The sequence below is a fragment of the Nomascus leucogenys genome, chromosome 3 (genome assembly GCF_006542625.1).
Source record: "Nomascus leucogenys isolate Asia chromosome 3, Asia_NLE_v1, whole genome shotgun sequence".
NCBI lineage: Eukaryota > Metazoa > Chordata > Mammalia > Primates > Hylobatidae > Nomascus > Nomascus leucogenys.
Window position 1 is genome coordinate 56,192,076 of NC_044383.1, and position 21,236 is coordinate 56,213,311.

General features: G+C 38.5%; 1 protein-coding gene across 3 annotated transcripts in view; it reads right to left on the bottom strand.

Annotated features, from left to right (window-relative positions):
• Window positions 1–10,042: 10,042 nt before the first annotated feature.
• CD109 (CD109 molecule) overlaps window positions 10,043–21,236 on the bottom strand; it is a 141,388-nt gene continuing 130,194 nt past the window's right edge. For all 3 annotated transcript variants that reach the window (XM_030809322.1, XM_030809321.1, XM_030809320.1), the window contains 3 exons: window positions 19,932–20,079; window positions 17,902–18,004; window positions 10,043–14,898 (listed from right to left, as the gene is read on the bottom strand). In XM_030809322.1, coding sequence (XP_030665182.1) covers window positions 14,723–14,898; window positions 17,902–18,004; window positions 19,932–20,079 — 427 coding nt within the window. In that variant the 3' untranslated portion in view covers window positions 10,043–14,722. The remainder of the gene's footprint in view (window positions 14,899–17,901; window positions 18,005–19,931; window positions 20,080–21,236) is intronic.

Genomic DNA, 21,236 nt, shown 5'->3' on the forward strand with positions numbered 1-21,236 from the left:
TAGCTGGGACTACAGGTGCCCACCACGCCCGGCTAATTTTTTTTGTATTTTTTAGTAGAGACGGGGTTTCACTGTGTTAGCCAGGATGGTCTCGATCTCCTGACCTCGTGATCCACCCGCCTCAGCCTCCCAAAGTGCTGGGATTACAGGCGTGAGCCACCGCGCCTGGCCAAGGCACTTCTTACATGGTAGCAGCAAGAGAGAATGAGGAAAATGAGCAAAAGCAGAAACCCCTGCTAAACCCAACAGATCTCATAAGACTTAATCACTATCACGAGAATAGCACAGAAAAGCCCCCATGATTCAGTTACCTCCCCTTGGGTCCCTCCCACAACCTGTGGGAATTCTGAGAGATACAATTCGATTTGAGATTTGGTGGGGACACACACAAACCATATCAACATATGATCATTTCAACTGATACTAAAAAAAAAATTTTGTAAAATGGAACACCCCTTCATGATAAAAACCCTCAAAAAACTGGGTATAAAAGAAACATACCTGAACATAATAAAAGGTGTATATGACAAACCCACAGCTAATATTATACTGAATGGGGAAAAAATGAAAACCTTTCCCCTAAGATCTGTAACACAACAAGGATGCCCACTTTTACCACTGTTATTCAATACAGTACTGGAAGTTCTAGCCAGAGCAATCAGACATGAATAAGAAATAAAGGGCATCCAAATTAGAAAGGCAGATGTCAAATTTTCCTTGTTTGCAGCTGATATGATCTTGTACTTGGAAAAACCTAAAGCCTCCACCAAAAAACTATTAGAACTGATAAACAAACTCAGTCAAGTTGCAGATCAACATACAAAAGATCAAAATATCAATGACATTCTTCACAGAAATAGAAAAAAAAATCCTAAAATTTGTATGGAATCACAAGACACCCAGAATAACCAAAGATATACCAAGAAAAAAAATGAAATTGGAGAAATCACATTACTTGACTTCAAATTATACTACAAAGCTATAGTAACCAAAACAATATGGTACTAGCATAAAAATAGGCACACAATGGAACAGAGTAGAGAGCCCAGAAACAAATCCATACATCTACAGTGAACTCATTTTCAGCAAAGGTGCCAAGAACATACATTGGGGAAATGACAGTCTCTTCAATATTCTGAGAAAACTAGATATCCATATGCAGAAGAATGAAACTACACCCTGTCTCTCACCATACACAAAAATCAAATCAAAATGGATTAAAGACTTAAATCTAAGACCTCAAACTATAAAACTACTGGCACAGCAAAGGAAACAACAAAATAAAGAGACAAACCACCGAATGGGAGAAAAGATTTGCAAACTACTCATCTGACAAGGGATTAATAACCATAATATAAAAATTTAAAATGGGAAAAATATCTGAATAGACATTTCTCAATAGAAGACATACAAATGGCAAACAGGCATATGAAAAGGTGTGTAACATCATTGATCATCGGAGAAATGCAAATCAGAACTACAATGCAATATCACCTCACCCCAGTTAAAATGGCTTTTATCCAAAAGACACGTGATTACAAATGCTGGCGAGGATGTAGAGAAAAGGGAAACCTCATCCACTGTTGGTAGGAATGTAAAATAGTATAACCACTAAGGAGAACAGTTTAGAGGTTCCTCAGAAAGCTAAAAATAGAGCTACCATATTATCCAGCAATGGCACTGCTGTGTATACACCCAAAAGAAAGGAAATCAGTATATCAAAGGAATATCTGCAATCTCATGTTTGTTGCAGCATTATTCACAATGGCCGAGATTTGGAAGCAACATAAGTGTCCATCAACAGATGTATGAATAAAGAAAAGTGATACATATACAAAACGTTGTACTATTCAGCCATAAAAAATAATGAGATCCTGTCACTTGCAACAACATGGATGGAATTTGAGGTCATTGTGTTAAGTGAACTCAACCAGGCACAGAAAGACAAACTTTGCATGTTATCACTTATTTGTGTGACCTAAAAATTAAAACAATTAAACTTATGGAGATAGAGAGTAGAAGAATTGTTACCAGAGGCTCGGAAGGGTAGTCATGGGGATGGAGGGAAGTGGGGATGGTTAATGGGTCCAAAAAAATAGAAAGAATGAATAAGACCTAGTATTTGATGGCAGAACAGGTGACTAGAGTCAATAATAATTTAATTGTACATTATTAAAAGCAAAAATATTATAATTGGATCGTTTGTAATCCAAAGGACAAATTACTCCAGGTGATGGATACCCCATTTACCCTGATGTGATTACTACACATTGCATGCCTGTATCAAAATATCTCATGTACCCCATAAATGTATACACCTACTATGTACCCACAATCATTAAAAAATTTTTTAAAAGAAGGTAAAGGATAAACGGGACTCAGGAAGAAGAGTAGTCAACAGTGCCAAATGCTAAGATGTCAAGAAGACAAGCAAGGACACTGTCGATTTGATGGAGAATAAGAAAGCCAATCACTAGATTTAGAGTAGCTTCTGCAAGGTAAGTCCAGGTTTTAGTGGTCTGAGGAATGATAAGCAAAGAAATTTAGGTAATAAATATAAAAAACTCTGTCAAGAAGTTTAGCTATGAAAGGAGATGAGATAGAGTCAAAGCTGAGAGAGACGCAGAATTTTTAAGGGGAAGCTTTAGGATTTTATTCAATTCTGGTAGAAAGAAGTCAATTACTATCTTTTCATAATATCTCTTATTTTGTCATTATAATACTCCAAAAGTGTATTTAATATTTCACAACTACTATGTTAATTACTGAAACTAGTTAAAACCAAAAACAATTGAAACCTTATTCCTGCAGACTTTGGCAAGTGTAGAAAGAAAGTAGATAATTTAGTAAGAACACACAGAGCAGCATTTGCTCATAATTGTATGAATGAGGTTAACTTTTTATTTGGCACTTTAAACACAGGACTGAAATATCTATGGTGTTTGAGACTCAGCTGAGATTCTGCACTAATCTCCTAATTGAAACTTAACAAATCACCCACTGGTCATGCTTAGCACTATTTCTTATTTCCCTCTCATTTGCATTTCTTTCTTTCCATCATTTTCTCCCTTTACTTCTTCTACTGCCATTTCTTTATCTTTTATTTATTCATGCGGGAAAGTTGTTCATTGCTGGTACCTCAAATTCTATTCAGTTAAACATTCCTGAACATGTACAGCATTAAAGGTAATGTTAGATGCTGTGAGAGATAGAGCATCGTACTCATCCTTGTAATTAGTAGCTAAACAAATTAACTGAGTTTCTGGAGAATATCAGACAATGGGACTTAAAAACAAATAATATTTCCTTCATTAAATAAACTAAATGTTTTGGCATTTGCCATATTGAGTACCTACTATATGCTGAACTCTGTGTAGATAGCAAAGATTAAAAATTAAGTAAGGTATAACCCCTGCCCTCCAGCAATGTGCTTCTCATTGCATTGATATGCAGAGTAAAGAAAAGATAAAGGGAAACGGGGCAGTAGTAGAGGTGAAAATAGGACTCTCAGAAGCTACCAAGAGAAATGTAAACCTAGTTTGAATTTCCTAATAATAGAAAAAAGTCCCTTCCTATGTGTTTCTTCATAGTAAAAAAGAAAAATAAAATCCTTCAAACCATGAGTTTTTACTTACCAACCTGCCATATAATCTTATATTCCTAATTAATTTACCCTGTTCTTCAATATCTGTCAACCAATTCCTAAGAAGACAAAATGTATGGTAACTTGCGGGGGAATGTGGGGGGAATGAAAACTGCAATATCAAAGACTTCAGTAAGAAAGGTAGTTGTCCATTTTCACTTGTTTGGGATGCCAAGACCTTTAGTGCATAACTTTATTATTATAACATTGTCATTATTTCTAAATTATTCAATGTAAAGCCTACAGAGTACACTGAGTACCTCGGTCAGATTTATTAGCTAGATGGATAGATGGATAGATGGATGGATAGATAGATAGATAGATAGATAGATAGATAGATAGATAGATAGACAGATCTCAGCATTTAGTAGATAGATGATAGATAGATAGATAGATAGAAGATAGATGATAGATAGATAGATAGAAGATAGATAGATAGATAGATAGATAGATAGATAGACAGACAGACAGATAGATAGATAGATGATAGAGTCTATGGTATACGGTAGAAATTCTAAAGATGTGAACTTAAGATGTGGACTGTGAATTAAGACCAACACCAATAAAAAAAAATTAGTTCACAATGCAAGGCAACATAATTAAATGGTAACTTGTATAATACAGATCCTAAATCAGGAATGTCAAAGTTCCCGCTCAAATGCCACCATCTGGCCTTGCCTCATCCATGCAGACATCCACAGCTAGTTCCAGCTCTTATTCCCACCAGGTTCAGAAGTGGCCTTCAAAACTCTGGCAGAATCCCCCAGGGCAGCCATTTCCAACCGATTTCAGCTGGTACTCAAGAGGACATCAATTTGGCATCCTAATTATAAGAGTTTATTTTAAAAAACACAATGAGTAAGTTATCCTAGAATGGATGGCAATTCCAGTCCTCCTATCTATGACTGCAGGCAGGTGTGCCAAGAACAGAGGGTAAGTGTTGGGGCTGAGACACCAGCACTGGCTAGGAACAGGACGGAAGCAGGAACTGGGAAAGTCATCAACCTGCTAGAATTCAGCCTTAAGGAAATTCATGCCACAAACAGTCATGGAGTCCCTGCTTCATGCCACACAGAAGTCTCGATTTTGCTCTTAAGAAGTTGTGGAGGGAGGAAAAAATAGAAGTTTTAGAACTTGTGCAAGGCACTTCATCTCCCTGGGTCTTAGTATAATTGGGGAGCTGTGTTCGTTTCCTAAGACTGCTGTAATAAAGTACCACAAAGTGGGTGGCTTAAAACATCAGAAATTTATTGTCTCACAGTTCTGAAGGCTGGGTCTGAATCAAGATGTCTGTAGTGCCATGTTTCCTCTGAAGCCTGTAGGGAAACCCTTCTTTTCCTCTTCCTAGCTTTTGGCAGCTTGGAGGCAACCTTAGGCATTCCTTGGCTTGCAGCTGCGTAACTCCAACCTCTGCCTTCATCGTCACATGGTACTCTCCCTGTATGCCTCTGTCTCCAGATGGCCATCTTCTTATAATCTTAGAAGGACAGCAGCGTATTGGATTAGGGGCTCACTCTACTCCAGTATGACCTCATATTAACTAATTACATGTGCAATGACCTTATTTTCAAGTAAGGTCACATTCCAAGGTACTAGGGGTTAGGACTTCAACACACTTTTTTGGAGATGACACAATTCAACCCATAACACAAGCTAAATTCACAAACCTTTCAACCTCTACCATTTTCAACACTCAATGCCAAAAAAAAATTAGTAATGGATAAGATACCATTTTAAGAAGTGTCAGCCACTAATTAGCATCAGCTTCTACTAACCAACTTCAGGGACCATGTACTCACTACCTTCTGATTCAGGGATGCTCTATTTGGTTCTTCTTAATATTGAACCAAACTCTACCCACTTGGAATGATTCTGCGACTTGAGCCTGCTCATAGCAGTCTTTCGGATATTTGAAGACAAGCTTTAGAGTCTGGGTTGTCTCTTCCACCAGCGGAGCCTCTGCATATCCTTTAATCTTTCATCCTGACACCGTTATGGCTGCTCTGCTCCATGTGGACTCCAGTTGGTCTACTTCCCTAAAGCGCGACATTAGTAACTGGACATAATACCCTGAAACATGCAGAATTAATACCCTCTTTCATGTGAAAACGGGAAGCATTTGCTCTCTTGTCACTGACTCATACTTTTCTTAACCATCAAGTCTTTCTCATGGGTGCTGCAATTTAATTTCTCTCTCATCCTGAACTCACGCAGTTGTCTGACCTTTTAGATAATTGGAATAACACAAAAGGGAATAAAAGTCAACTATCAATCAGAGTGGAGAATCATCCAAAGTTCTTTTATCACCCCTTTACCCTAGGGATATGACCTAGCAGTAGATGGGCAGAAGACAGAAAGCTTTGGCCCACAACTTCCATGAAACAAACAGAAAACTTAAGGCAAAAAGGGAAACCTGGGACTTGCTGATTTTGAAACATAGTAACTGACAGGAAAAGTGGAAAACGCGAGAATTTCAGAATGGAGAACAGAGATAAAATAGGGGATTTCTGTAGGGAAGAAGAGGGAGATAGCCTAAACAAAGCAGTGAGAATCCACCCACAAGTTTCTCTGCTAGCATAGGACACTGTCAAAGTCTGGGCAGTGAGGCCTCATGTTCCTGTACGGGCTGACAGGATAATGTAACTAGATCAGGGGGCACAAAATTCCTATATCTGAATCTCTATAATTTTTATTTATCACCAATGATTTTGAATAAATTGTTACCTTCTTCATGGTCCCATTTGTGAATTCGCTGTATTAGAAATGATTGCACAGGCAGTAGTAGGAAGGAAAAGAGAATCCATCAACCCCCAAGCCAAGTACCACCTCTGGCCCATTGTAATTATTAGAGATAACATTAGTACAGGCTACAGGGCTTCAGAGACCCACCCTTTGGCAGCAGCTCAGCTAGTGAATAGTAGAATTCCCTTCCTTCCCACCCAAAGTTACACATACACAGCTAACACCTAAACTGTAGCCACCGATGTATGCACACATATAGTTATAACCATGATTTATTAAGCACCTAATATGTACTAGATATTGCAAACCCTGCCCAAGATCATGCTCTTGGTGAAGGTGTTGGGGTTACTGAGGAAATGCAATAAATCCTTCATCCCCATCTGGTATACAAAAGCCAACAAATGAAGGAACGAAAATATTCACTCTATTACTGATAAAGCCTAAATGGGGGGACACAACCTGATATGAATACCCAATGGCTCTTCCCACTATAGCCCATTCTTGGCCAGAATTCCTCAACCTTTGCAGGTAGCTCTGGGTCTAGGCAAGACCTAGGTCAGCACGCGGGAACTGAGGATGATGTCAAGGTGGAACCCAAGAGGGAGATGAGCTCACCATTGTCATTTAATTCTTCCTAACTCAACAGTGCAGAAAAGCACTCTGTCTCCTTTGGGATGGAGCAAGTGAAGGGAGAGACTCTAAGAAAATTTAAGGAAAAATTCCACCTCATATACACCAGGGAAGAAAACTCTCTCCCCTCTAACAAGAGGCAGATCCAAAACGCGAGGCCAGGCCTGCCTGGCACCAAAGCCCATGCTCTTACCCATCACAGTATCTATAGATGAATTTGTCTGGTGCACTATTGGCAGGGAGGGCTACAAGGAGTCAATTTTGCTGGAAGATTTTGAATCAATAACAGAGAGAGAGAGAGAGAGAGAGAGGGAGATTGAGATTGTGTCGGAAGGAAGAGAGATTAGGAGGACAGTATAGTATCTGTACCCCATGGCATATGGTCCAGCCCCCTGATCTTAGGTCTGAGAGAGAGAGAGAGAGAATAGGGGGGAGAGGGGTGGGCAGAAATTAAAAGAACAGTTGTCATTTAAAAACTCTGTAAGCACTGAGGCACAACCAGCCCTACTAAGAATACAAAAAGATAAAGTATAGCATAGAGACAGGGAGAGAACAACTCTTCACTTCATTGTGGAACTCACTGTGGCTTGAGAGCAATTAAGCCTCCAACGAACACAGCTCATCTTTGGCACAGAGATGGAAATGGCAGAACTGAGGGAGTAGTGGGCACCAGGGCTAATGCTCATGTGTTTATAGGCCCTGTAATGGTAGAAAAGATGGCAACACCAAGTGTTGCCAGTTAGAAATGTTAGCTGCATACACCAGAATTAATTTTTTAACTTATTTTCTTGTTTATTAGTTTTCTACTGTTGTATAACAAATTAGCACAAACTTAGGGATTGAAAACAACACACATTTTTATCTCACAGTTTCTCTGAGTCAATAGACTGGCCACATAGCTGGGTTCCCTGTTTAGGGTCTCCTACAGCTATAATCAAGGCATCAGCTGGGGCTGCCATCTGTTCTGAGGCTTAACGAGAGAAGGATCCACTTTTGTGGGCAGAACTCAGTTCTTTACAGCTGTAGGGGTTTCAGTTTCTCACTGGCTGTCAGCTGGAGGCTGCTGTCAGCTCCTAAAATCTGATCTCAATTTCTTGCCCAAAATTGGCAGCCCACATGGGCAGCTCACTTCTTCAAAGCCAGAAAAGGATGGAGAGACTCCAGCAAGAGGGTAACTACAATCTAATGCACACTCTGTCACCTTTGCCATGTTCTATTGTCCAGAGGCAAGTCACGGGGCACACATATACTCAAGGGAGGGGATCCACAATGGCCTGATCATCAGCAGGCAGGGGTCATGGGGCCCACCCTAGGGCCTTCCCACCACCATAACTGGTTTAAACAAAGTAGATGTTTTCTCACTTGCAGAAGAAATCCAAAGGTAGGTGGTTCAGCGTGGCTCCATAGTCATCAGGGACCCTGGCTCCTTCAAGCTCTCCAGCCTCCAGTCCTAAGAGTTTGGCCTTCTCCCTAAAGGACCAAAAAACTGATAGAGCTTCAGCCAGTCATCCACAATCCAGGCAGCAGGATGAAGAAAAAGCAAAGGAAAAAAAAAATGGACAAGGCACCTACTCCCTTCCTTTTAAGAAGACTTCTCACAAGTATCACTAATATCTTTAGCCTATATCCCACTGACCAGAAGCTGGTCCAGCACTCTACCTTGCTGAAAAGGCATCTGGGAAATGAAGCTCCTCCTGAGACTAAGGAGGAAGAAGAGAAGGGGTTGAATAGGAGGAAGAAAGTAGCAGTCTCTGCTACACTGAACATCAACAAAGTGGGCCAAATAGGAGAGAAAGAACAAAGCAAATCCCAGGGGACAGCTCTTGGGCTCTTTTGTGAGAGCATGGAACAGTCCTGGAAGCCCCCAGGAATCACCGGGAAGGACTGTTGGGGGGCCTGGAGGCCCTGCATCATCACTTAGATGGCATGGATGATGCTATTTCCAGGATCCCATTTCATACCCCGGCCAATGAGGCCTGGAAAACTCATTAAATAATCCAGCGGTTCTCAGATTAAAATAATCATCAGAATCACCTATTTGCTTAACAATTCAGATCCAGAACCTGATTCTAGATATGCTGAATTAGGATTTCTTAAAGTAAGGCCAGAAATTTTTGTCAAACCAAGCTCTTAAGAGAGTCTAATGTCTATCAAGTTTGGAAACTACCATTATAGATATTTTCAAAAAAATAATTACTTCATCTTTTCCCAGTCTCCAAGTGAAGTTTCCTAGACTTGGGATATAAACTTATTTGTTAATCTAAGTATCTGTCCAGTGATTCCAGTGACTCTATTCTTATATAAGAGTGTATTAACTTAATCATATTAAATAATTGGCATCATGAGGTGATCTAGAAGGGCCCGGCATCACTTAGCTAGAGGGTTTTTCAACCTCAGAACTTTTCATATTTTGGGTCAAATAATTCTTTGTTGTAAGGAACTGTCTGGTGCATTGTAGGATGTTTAGCAGCATCCCTGGCCTCCATTCCCTAGATGACAACAGCACTATCTCCAATTATGTTAACCAACAAATGTCCAGACATTGGCAAATGGTAGCCGAAGGCAAAATCACTTCCAGTTGAGAACCCCCAATTGTGAAATGCTATCTTTAGTATTTCACGGAAGCCCAGAAAATTCATGGCAACAGAAGTATTAAGTAACAGTGGGTGGGAATTAAGAAAATGTACATGAAATCTTATGTTCTGGCTGAGACAATCCGTGCCTCCATTTTCCTGTGTGTATAAAAACTATGTGTTCTATATACTTCTATAAAATTTCCAGACGTTAAGGGAGTGCTCACCTCACATTAATTTTTTTTAATTTGTGTATTACTTACCTCTCCACTGAGGGGGGAGGTAAAGGAGGCTGGTAATCAAATTTTTTCAACTTCATTATGTTGCTACCTTGCAACACAATAATCCCTACTCTAAGCTAGCCTCAAATATCCTGTTTCTCATAAACAAGCTTAAATAAGGGAGGTGTGCTATAGACATACTTGATGCTAAAATAAAAAGAACACATAATAAATAGATGGGAATTTAAACTTTTATTAATAAATCATGATTTTCTGTTGAATACATAATAAAGTACAATTAACAATAACATAACATTCCAACATTAAAAATTAAAACTTTCAGAATCACCTTGATCAATATATAAAGCTTTAGTTTCTGGAAAAAATAATATTTCAACAGTGTTCTTCTCATATGCAAAACAGCTTCCCAAAATAAGAGATTTGTGAATGAAATTTTATAAAGCTTCCTGTGTACAAAAGAGATTGACTCCACATCAACTGTCCCCTACTGAAAATTCAAACCATAAAGCCTGAAGGACCAGAATTGGGCCACATTCTATTAAAGTTATCAAAGATAAAATCTTAAAGATCTACAAATGGAACATGGAACTACCTTCTACCACCAATTCAATACACTGGGCAAATGTGGTAAATCTTGGCCTCAAGACAACATAAGATAGAATGATTCTTAAATACGTAGCAACAGATATATCAATATTATCCCTATTACAGAGACACATGTATACCAATTTATAACTGTTCTTTGCAGTAAGAAACTGAGAAATCATCTAGGAAGTATCTATTTTCCTATGTTACAATTGAAATGAAAATGACAACATATTTTGTAAAATGATGCAATGTGGTATTGTCTTTTGATGAGACATGAAAACACAACTCACTGGCTAGAAATAGTTGTAAAACAAGACTACTCTCACTGATATATACTTACTTTAAAAGTTACACTTACTGCTTAGTTTTCTGAAGAAAGAAGGATAATGGTCCTCTATTCAAAGTTGTAATAAAAATAATTGCACCTCAAATTACTCCCAGTGTAACATAAGATATTTAATATTAACATAAATATCATTTGCATAGATGATAGAAAAATTCTAATTTCTTAAAAGTGCTATGCCTTACTGGAATTTGAAGACAAAAAAAAGTGAGGAGTATACTCTTCTGCGTGTCCAACAGAAGCCTCTACCGAGAATGTAAAAGGTTCTGAAGCTCATCTATGAATGAGTCCACTTACTGTAAGTGTCTTAAATTTACAACGTGCAAAAAACCAATGCACCCAAGAATATATCATGGCACCTTGCCCCATGGTAACCACTTGGCAGACTCAAATAATAACTACCCTCATAGGGAGAAATCTTGCCAAGAGAGAATTTACAACATATTTTTATAAAGAAATGAGTACTCAATCATTCAATAAAGCAAATCAGAAAAATTAAGGTTGTCAAAAGAACTCCAGATTATATGCCAGCAGGTTAATAAAATAATTCTCTTTTAAAAAATGACGAAGAAAAATCATAGTTCCAATTTTTTAATGTCTTGAGTCTGCCAGACATGGCAAATGAAATAATTGAATTATGTAAAAATAAAAATAGTTGGTATTATATCGACAGACTACTTATAACTACGTTTAGCATAAATAGAAATTAAAGCTAAATATGTCTTTTTCTAAAAAAAAATTATACCTAGGCTCAAAAGAATAGGAGCAGGGAGAGTTATGCTATCTACAATTCTGAATATTTCCACGTGCAGGATACGGTATTACATATGTAAGTAACACCTCCTAGGTAACAGAAATATATCTGGATTCTACATAAGCAAAATGCTCCTCAGATTATAATATATAATCCAAAATACTAAACCAAAGATACTATTTTTAGAATGTTTTGAAAAACAAAGTAGAATAGAACAACACAATAAAAGGAAGCATTTCATTGACCAGACATATTTTAATGGGCTTGAATTTCTTTTTGAAAACTATAACTAAATGTAATAAGACAGTGGAACCAAATATAAAAATATTATTCTGTCCTAGAATTGTTTGCCTACTAGGTTTTCCCAGCGTTCAGTCTCTGGAAGCACTGGCCAATCAGAAAGGGAGGTGAGATACTCTGGTGTCTTACTAAGGTTCCCAGTGAGTGGAAAAGAAGGGGGACTTTGGTTCATACCAGTAAATGACATTGACAGTATTCTAAATGGAAGAGCTTCAGCATAAGCAATCTTAATGGTAAAATGAGTTTTTTAATATTATTACTCATAGCATGTGAAAAAATAATTTATACTAGTAATTATTACTACTACGTACACTCCTTTTCTCCTTATGCCTGCGGTATTTTAATCACTTTTAGTCCAAGCCCACTGCTTGTAGCAGAGCAAGTTCTCTAAGGGAAGCATGAAGGAAGAAGTGGCTGGGACATCTGCACAGCCCCATGTACCAGGAGGCAGTGCTAGCTAACCCTTTCTCTTCCTTCTCATTGTTGTCCTCTTCATTTTTAATAAACTTACAATAAAAAGAGATGAGTTACAAGGTGACTTTTGTTGTTGTTGTTTTTTGAGACGGAGTCTCGCTCTGTCCCCCGTGCTGGAGTGCAGTGGCGTGATCTCGGCTTACTGCAACCTCTGTCTCTCAGGTTCAAGTGATTCTCCCGCCTCAGCCCCCCAAGTAGGTGGGACTACAGGTGCATGCCACCACGCCTGGCTAAATTTTGTATTTTTAGTAGGGACGGGGTTTCACCATATTGGCCAGGCTGGTCTCAAACTCCTGACCTTGTAATTCACCCGCCTCAGCCTCCCAGAGTGCTGGAATTACAGGCATGAGCCACCGCGCCCGGCCTACGAGGTGACTTTTAACTTGAAAACCTGGAGTTCTTCACTGAAAAAGTATTCAAATGCTAGTTTTTAAACAAGGAAATATGGTCGAAAAAAGATACGACCTGTCTTCCAATGGCCTTTCCATTCTAGTGTTTCCTAATATATTACACTAGAAGTTAACTATAAATTATATACTTTAAAATATAAAGTATTGATTGTCAGTATAAGGTTCCCAGGCCAGGGAAGAGGAGGGGAACGTCCTTTGCCAAGACCCTCCCGCAATTTCTTTGTAAGATGATTTCACCTTTAAAGAACTCCCAGAGAGTAAAGGGCAAAAACACGTTTACAAGGAGGCCCCAACATAACAAGAGCCTGTTTTAGAACAGATTGTGTCAGAGGTGTAAGAGATCTAGAAACTTTTCCCCACTTAAAAAAAAAGGCAAGAAAATTAAGTATTTGATACTTAACTGCCCTCTTCATAGACCACTGTCTGGGGATCTATTTTCTATGTATAGGTTTGCCAGCTTTAAAATACTGAATGTCAGTTATTCCTACTCTGGTATCCAAAATATCCATAAGCAATATATGAGCATCCATTCCACTATAATTTCTGAAAATTCACTAAAACAAGAGCATTTTTAAAAACTAACTTTAAAAGATAATTTGCATACCTTATTTTTGATGGATTTATTTTTAAATAGCTAAAAACATAAAGCAAATTCTTTGGAGCCCATGGCAATTACTTTTTCCCCTGTCCACTTGAGTGAAATGCCATAGAGCTAAAGAGAAAAACTAAACCATTTCTTAGATTGAGTAAAAGATCATTAATTGTTGACACATATCTAAATCATTTCAGTATATTTAGAAGGCAAAGAAGAAAGGGAGAAGGAAAGAAAAGAGAGAATGGGGAAAAGAAAAAAGGGGGATTCATCTTTAAAATTTCCATCCAGACAAATTATATTACCCTTCGGAATACAGGGCAATTAAAGATTGAGGTGCTCAGGATTCGGGGATCTTACAAGTTCACAGCAAGCATCAGATGTCACTAGACAACTGGCAGTCTAATGCTCACACCCCTGACCTAGAAGAGGCTCCACAGGATCCCTGCCCAATGCCAGGGATCTTTAGGTCAGCAGTCATGTCAAGATGCTCTGATTCTCCACAAACCCAGCTTCTTTCCCAAACTGCAGGGAGGTCGGTCTGCAGTGACTTACCTAGTATTTTGTTGTATCCCTGGCTCACAGCGTCTCCCTGGTCTAGGATCTTCTAATCGAAATCCCATGAGGCACATATTGCAGTGCTCTCTGACTCTCACCCCTGAAATAGAGCTGGTGTGGGGCTGAGGATGTGGGAAGGAGACAGCACACCCAGCACCCCCCAGGGCAGTTTTCAGTATGCTCCTCAACCTCTGAGATGGTGTGAAAAGCACACGTAAATGTACTGCCCCTCACATTTCTCTACAGAGGAAAAAGAGAGGGAGGGGAATGGCTGGGGTGCGTGATCAGATTTCGAGCAGAAAAAGACCGTGCCACTTAAAAAAATTCACCACCTAGATTCTGAAAAGACAGAATTTCCAGTTAAGAAGTATCTACTGAGACCACTGGGCATGGGGTGGGTTGGAGTGGGGTGGGCAGTAGGGTTAGGTTGGAGGTGGGAAGGGAAAAGATGAAGCTCCTCCTGCTGGCTGTTTTCTCCCATTCCCAGGGAAATCCATCTTTAAGCAAACATGGATGTGTAATAATGCTTAAGAATCTAGGTTCATTTCTTTCACAAAATGAGGAGAATACCTATTCTAAAGTAATACCTTTATTCTGGAGAAAACAAACACCTCCAAAAACATTCTAAAAGATTTTGAGAGGGGGAAAATATAGACACACAACTGCATTCATTCTGATCTTGCACACAAAGATCAGGTGAAGAAATCTATGCAGCTATACATACTAGGACCTGTTGTACACCACCCCCCCAACCCCATAGAAAGAAAAAAAAACTGTTTTTTCAAAATAGAAGCAGTATTCCTCTACGAAAACAAAACAATCACATGTGACTACTGGAAATGTTAGTGTTACACAGAGTCCTTTAAAAATAAATCACAGCCAAAGTTCCAAAAAGTACAGAAGCGTGAAACAGAAAATAAAAATGACTAAAGAGTGATGATGGGAGCCTGAAGCTCCATCCTCACAAGGACGGCAGCCCTGGACATCGCTGCAAAGGTCACAGAAGGACAGCTTCACTTCAGAGGTGTAACTTCTCACCGCCTGTCTCCCTGTTCAAAGAAGCAGACATCAGTTCACACGGCTCACTTGTTTAGAAACATTGACTTTGCCAAAACGTAAGAGCATTTCCATACACTTTTCTGAGTTTTCCATTCTTAACCTAATTTTATTTTTCTTTACAAGAAACAACTGAAATGTCCAAGAGTGGTCCAAAGTACTAACCAAATCCGAGAGAGAAACAATGCGCTCAGTCCAATCTGTCTACCACCAGCAGTTGGCCAGCATTAAAAGAGAGCAAATAGACTGCAGCTGCACACTGCAATCACAAGCACCACTTTAATCTCTTACTGCATCGGGGAGAATTTTCAGTTAAGGACTGTTTAACCTCCTCAAGAGTTTATTTTAGGATGACACTCTCTATGCACTCAAATCAAATTCTAATCATTAGAACTACTGAAAAGGGGCATTTACCCTGGGCTCTAGTAAAAAATACATAAATACGAAGAGAAGACTGCCTATGCAATACCTTGTTTTAAAACACTCAGCATATAGTATCTAAAAGCTAACGTGACAAAAACTACTTAAAGTACTTATAACACCACAGTGAACTCATTGTAAAACATAAATGAGTGTTATAATTTTTAAAAAACATATTCTATTTTCGAATTTATTCATGATTTTTCAGAGACTGTTGTCCATATCATAAATGTGTTTTGAGATTTTTTAAAATGGGTTGGAAGGTTTAGCTTATTCTGATCTTTCCCACATTTTCATTTTAAAATGGCCTCCTCATAAGTAAGTTGTTTTCCATAAAAATTTGCATAGACTGAATTATTTTTGTTTCTTAAATGTTTAAAATGTTCCCGATGCACCCAAGAAATATAAATTGGGGAATTTTGCCTCTAAGTTAAGTAATAAAGTTGGACAACTAGTTACTGTCATTGGGTCTCCACAGTGTTTGGAGAGTAAAGGGCAAAAACATGTTTATAAGGAGGCCCCAACATAACAAGGGCCTGCTTTAGAACAGATTGTGTCAGAGGTGTAAGGGATCTAGAAACTTTGCCCTTTACATCCCTCCACTAGAAAAAAAGTGCCACACCAGTGTTTCCCAAATGTCCCACAAGAACCTGGGTGAATCCTCTTCCTCAGTGCCAACAGGAGGCAAAAGACAAGAGGAACTGGCTTGTTGACTAAGAAGAGAGAACTGGTGCTACACCTTAGTCTTGAATACTCCATGAAATGCTAACAACGACGGGAACAAGTTCATCTCATTTAAAGTGTAATTATCTACAACTACCTAACACATAAAAATGTTCACGCTTCTCATGCATTGTGATGATTCTGAGCCACCACAAGTGCTTATTCAAAATAAGACATTACAATTAGAAACATTAGGCCAGAGATCACCTACAAAAAGTCACTCTGACTGAACATGGATTCATCCTGTTAAACTTGGGCCGTCTCCAGACCAGCTCTGTATTTTCACATCCTAAATTTCCATCATTTTATAAAAATAAGAAGTTACCAGTAAAATCAAAGAAGCTCAAGTTATTTTCCAAACAGGCTATATTTTTCTTGATACACTTTTAAAAATCTGTTATCAAGTATAAGTTTCAGCAAAACACCAGACTCCCTCAATTAAGAAACAGCTAACTCCAGCCGATGCTACTGCATTGCAGATGCTGTTCATGTTCTCTCCTGAAGAAGTCCCATTTTATTTATTATTTGTTATTTATTTATTTATTTACTATTCAGGGGTACATGTATAAGTTTGTTACAAGGGTATATTATGCGATGCTGAGGTTTGGGCTTCTATTGATCCTGGCACCCAAATAATGAACATAGTACCCAATAGAGAGTGTTTCAGCCCTTATTCCCCCTCTCCCTCCCCACTTTTGAAGTCCCCAGTGTCTACTGTTCCCATTTTTATGTCCATGTGTACCCAATGTTCAGCTCCCACTTATAAGCGAGAACATGTGATATTTGGTTTTCTGTTTCTTCATTAATTCACTTAGAATAATGACCTTCAGCTGCATCCATGTTGCTGCAAAAGACATAATTTAGTTCTTTTTATGGCTGTATAGTATTCCATGATGTACATCTACCACATTTTCTTTCTCCAATTCACAGTTGATGGGCACCTAGGTCGATGATCTGTCTTTGCTATTGTGAATTAGTGCTGTGATAAACATATGAGTGCAGGTATCTTTTTGGTAGAACAATTTATTGTCCTTTGGGTATATATCCAGCAATGGGATTGTGGGGTCAAATGGTAGCCCTACTTTTAGAAGAACTCCCATTTTTTTTATTATACTTTAAGTTCTAGGGTACATGTGCACAACGTGCAGGTTTGTTACATATGTATACATGTGCCATGTTGGTGTGCTGCACCTGTTAACTCGTCATTTACATTAGGCATATCTCCTAATGCTATCTCTCCCTCCTCCCCCAACCCCATGACAGGCCCCGGTATGTGATGTTCCCCCCCCGTGTCCAAGTGTTCTCATTGTTCAATTCCCACCTATGAGTGAGAACATGCGGTGTTTGGTTTTTTGTCCTTGCGATAGTTTGCTGAGAATGATGATTTCCAGCTTCATCCATGTCCCTACAAAGGACACGAGCTCATCCTTTTTTATAGCTGCATAGTATTCCATGGTGTATATGTGCCACATTAAGAACTCCCATTTTAAAGCTGGAAACAGACAGAATGGGTGCTTGGAATAGAAGCAATACCTTGCAAATGAGACATAACTGGACTCTCTATGCCAATTTTTCTTTGTAAAGTTTATAATTGTGAGTTAAAAATCTAAAACATGATGAAAAAATATATCATTTTTAAATTTCATATGCTAAAACCTATCATGTGACCCTTGTAAATTATCAATAGTCTTCACTGAAATGGAATGCTCACTTCCTGCCTCCCCGCCTCCTATACTTTCTCCTACCAAATCCTGCCCTCGCCACAGAACCAATCCAATGGGTGGTCACTTCCAATAAATGAGTGAATGCCTGGCTTAATTTCTAAAGTATTAAGAACTCCAGAGCATACTTACTTGGCTCATAGTAATCCACTATGGACACTGAAGCATCCTGGGTATTTGAAACTTTAAAGTTTCTCACAGCAGGAATATTAACACAAAACTGGGTTTCGTTTACCTTGAGAAATACAAAAGAGTCTTAAGGGGTTGGCACACTGTGTGTTCATGATTAAGTAAAGACATTTCTTTTTTTCTTATCATTTTAGGAAACAGAGACTAACACTTAGGGAGGATTTCTACATGTCAGATACTGCAGTAAGTAATTCCTATGAACTATCTTATTTAACTTGTAAAACAATGCTTACAAAAAGGTATTGTTCTTAGTTCCATTTTGCTGAATGGGATACTGAGAATTAGAGTGGTTAAGTAAGCAGCAAGCCTGAGGGTGCATGCACCTAGATCTCCTGTCTCAGATGGTGCACCCCACCCCCAGTTACTACTAATGGCTCACAGCAGCCTCCTTCTCCTGGGAATCACCCTCAGCTCATGCAAGCCATGTCACCCAGTAGGTGAGGTAACTAAGATGGGGCTGTACTCCACAGCCAATGACTGAGATGGGGTACACAAGGCCAGCCTATCTGTCTCCAAGAGGGATAGATTTGGCCAATTTGGCAAACAACACTCATTAAAGAATCAGAAATTAGTAAATTCCTTCAAACATTCCCTTATTTGCCAATTGTAGTAAATGAAAAGTCAAACTGACCACTCAAAGAGTACTGGACACTCAAATTAAAATAACCATTAACAAGAGCATCAAAGATAGAACACAAACTCCAAAACCAATTACACTACTAAATTAAAACCTTAAATTTGTTTTTCAAGTTCCAAATCAGGCCGATGGCTTTCAAGCAGTGCTTAATGTAAGATAATTCCTAAGGAGCAAAAGAATCTAGAGATTGTTATTTAACATTATATTGAGACTGAATTAGTTTTAACAGGGCTTTAACCAAAGTGGTTTTGAAATGCTAAAACAAATGAGACCATTCAAGAACTATCTTTTTAAAAGTATATATTTAGCAATATATTTCTGATTCATACTTAGCAAAACTGAAATAAGAAACATACAAACCCACCCATGTAATATGAAATCCTTAGAATACTATGAACTCAATATCAATTCAACCGATGAAGCTCATATAGATGCTATAAGAAAAGAATAAACTTACATAACACCAGTTTTGAGACATACCAAGTAGAGTCTGGAATTCTTCACTTACCTTTCCCTACACATTGTGTGCACCTTATTCTTCAATCAGTAGTATTCATTCAGCAATGGAAAGAGTATATGAAGGTTATGTAATAATTCTATGTCAAGATCAAATCTCTGAGAATAATCTTCCATGATTTAGCACCTAATTTTTCAAGGTAAGAATACGAACCCCTTTAAGGTTTGTTAAAAGCTTCATGGAAGAATTTTAAAATGTGTAATTAAGACTTTCGTCTTCCAGCCAGGCATGGCGGCTCACATCTGTAATCCCAACACTTTGAGAGGCCAAGACCAGAAGATCACTTGAAGTCAGGAGCTCAAAACCAGCCTGGGCAACAAAGTGAGACCCTGTCTCTATAAAAAATTCTCATGAAATTATCTAGGCATGGTGGCATGCACCTGTGGTCCCACCTACTCAGCAGCCTGAAGTGGGAGGATCACTTGAGCCCAGGAGTTGGAGGTTGCAGTGAGTTATGATTGCACCACTGTGCTCCAGCCTAGGCAACTCCCTGAGGCAGACAGGCTCTCAAATTCAGATCTCGGTTGAATTTTTTTAATTATAATATGGAAATTTCTATGTATTTCACATCTGGCATGAAATAAAGATTTAGTTACGAAGACCTTCATCAGGCTCGTCATTACTAGCAACTCTCTAAACTAATTTTATACTTATGTCTTTCTAATGGAGATAAATATATGGTTGCCATGTTAAACCCATTCAGGGACACAAAAAGTTGAAATAACAATGACTTAAAGAAAACATACTTAAAGTAAGGTAGACATCTGAACACAAAACATAGTGGCTTTGTCAGCAGTTACCTTATGTTTTACTACTTACAGAATCTAAATAGAGGTTGAGTTTTCCATGATCGTATTCCACTTTCTTCACTGTCTCGCTCAGAGGAATTGCGTCTGAAGGCACCATAAAGCCACTTAGTAGGTTAACTTCCATAAGAGCCATGCCACTCCTAGCTGGGCCCGAAAAGCTAAATCAAAGAGGGAGGATGAATGAAAACTCCTCAGGAAAAACCCATAGATGTTATCAAATTATCTTCATACAAAAATCAAACCCACCAAATGTTATTCCAAATACTGTTTGAGTTCAAATAAAATTCCCTATAGAGAATTTTAAAACAGGTTATCATTTTCTTACATGTGTGGTAATCTTATAACTTTTAACCATATAAGGAATAATGATACAACAATGTGTTCATCTGACAGATAGTATGCAATGCCTGCGATGTAAGAGGCTTGTGCTTATAAACTGTGACAGTACAACATACATCCTTTCAACAAACAACTCTATTTTCTAGTGGTGATTCCAAACAGAATTGCACTTTTTCTTTTCTCAAAAGTTGACAGCACCAAACTTGCAAGCTGAAAGCCAGGCCCTGAGAAGGAGGCATCACTTGACCACTTAGTGATAGGTCCCATCCAAGGTCTTAGCAACCTTTTATTCGCCTGATTTTAGAAACATCAGACCAGTAGGGAGAAGCCTTCCCTTTGTTCTCCCATATACTTGAAGAACATTTTGTGTTTTCTTTGGCCACCGTGAGGGAATTACAAGCCTTGGAAAGTTTTATTACACTGCATCCTTCTCTCGTCCTGTTGTACGTGATGTGAGCATCAAAGGATCTGGGCACCAATAACATTTTGTCTCCTTGAAAATAAATATTTTTCTAAAATGAATTGATGGCAAGAGCTTTTCATTGGGAGCAGAAGGAGCCCAGCTAAGTGATTATGGAAAGATGTTTGCCTCCAATTTAAAAGAATCATAGCATTAAGTTAGTACCTGTTGTCCTTTTAAATGGCAAAAGCAAGAAGGGCTGTTAGAAAAATCTTGCTTTTTGGAGCAGAAAACCCATGCCTGCCAAACATGACTGATTGAAAAGCCATACAGTACAACTGCTGACTTCAGCTGGCTCTGCAATCCGAAGCAACTGAAACCATCTGCTGGCAATGCACTCAGCCAAAATAGATGTTATTGAGAACTAATAAACGAATTGAAACTAGAGGTGTTTGCATATGAGAAAAAAAATATAGATGAGAAAAAAACAGTCAATATGCTTAAACATTTAAAAGCACAATGCAGATTATACTTCTGGTACATATTAAAAGTACCTTGGTTGATCTGATCTCTCTA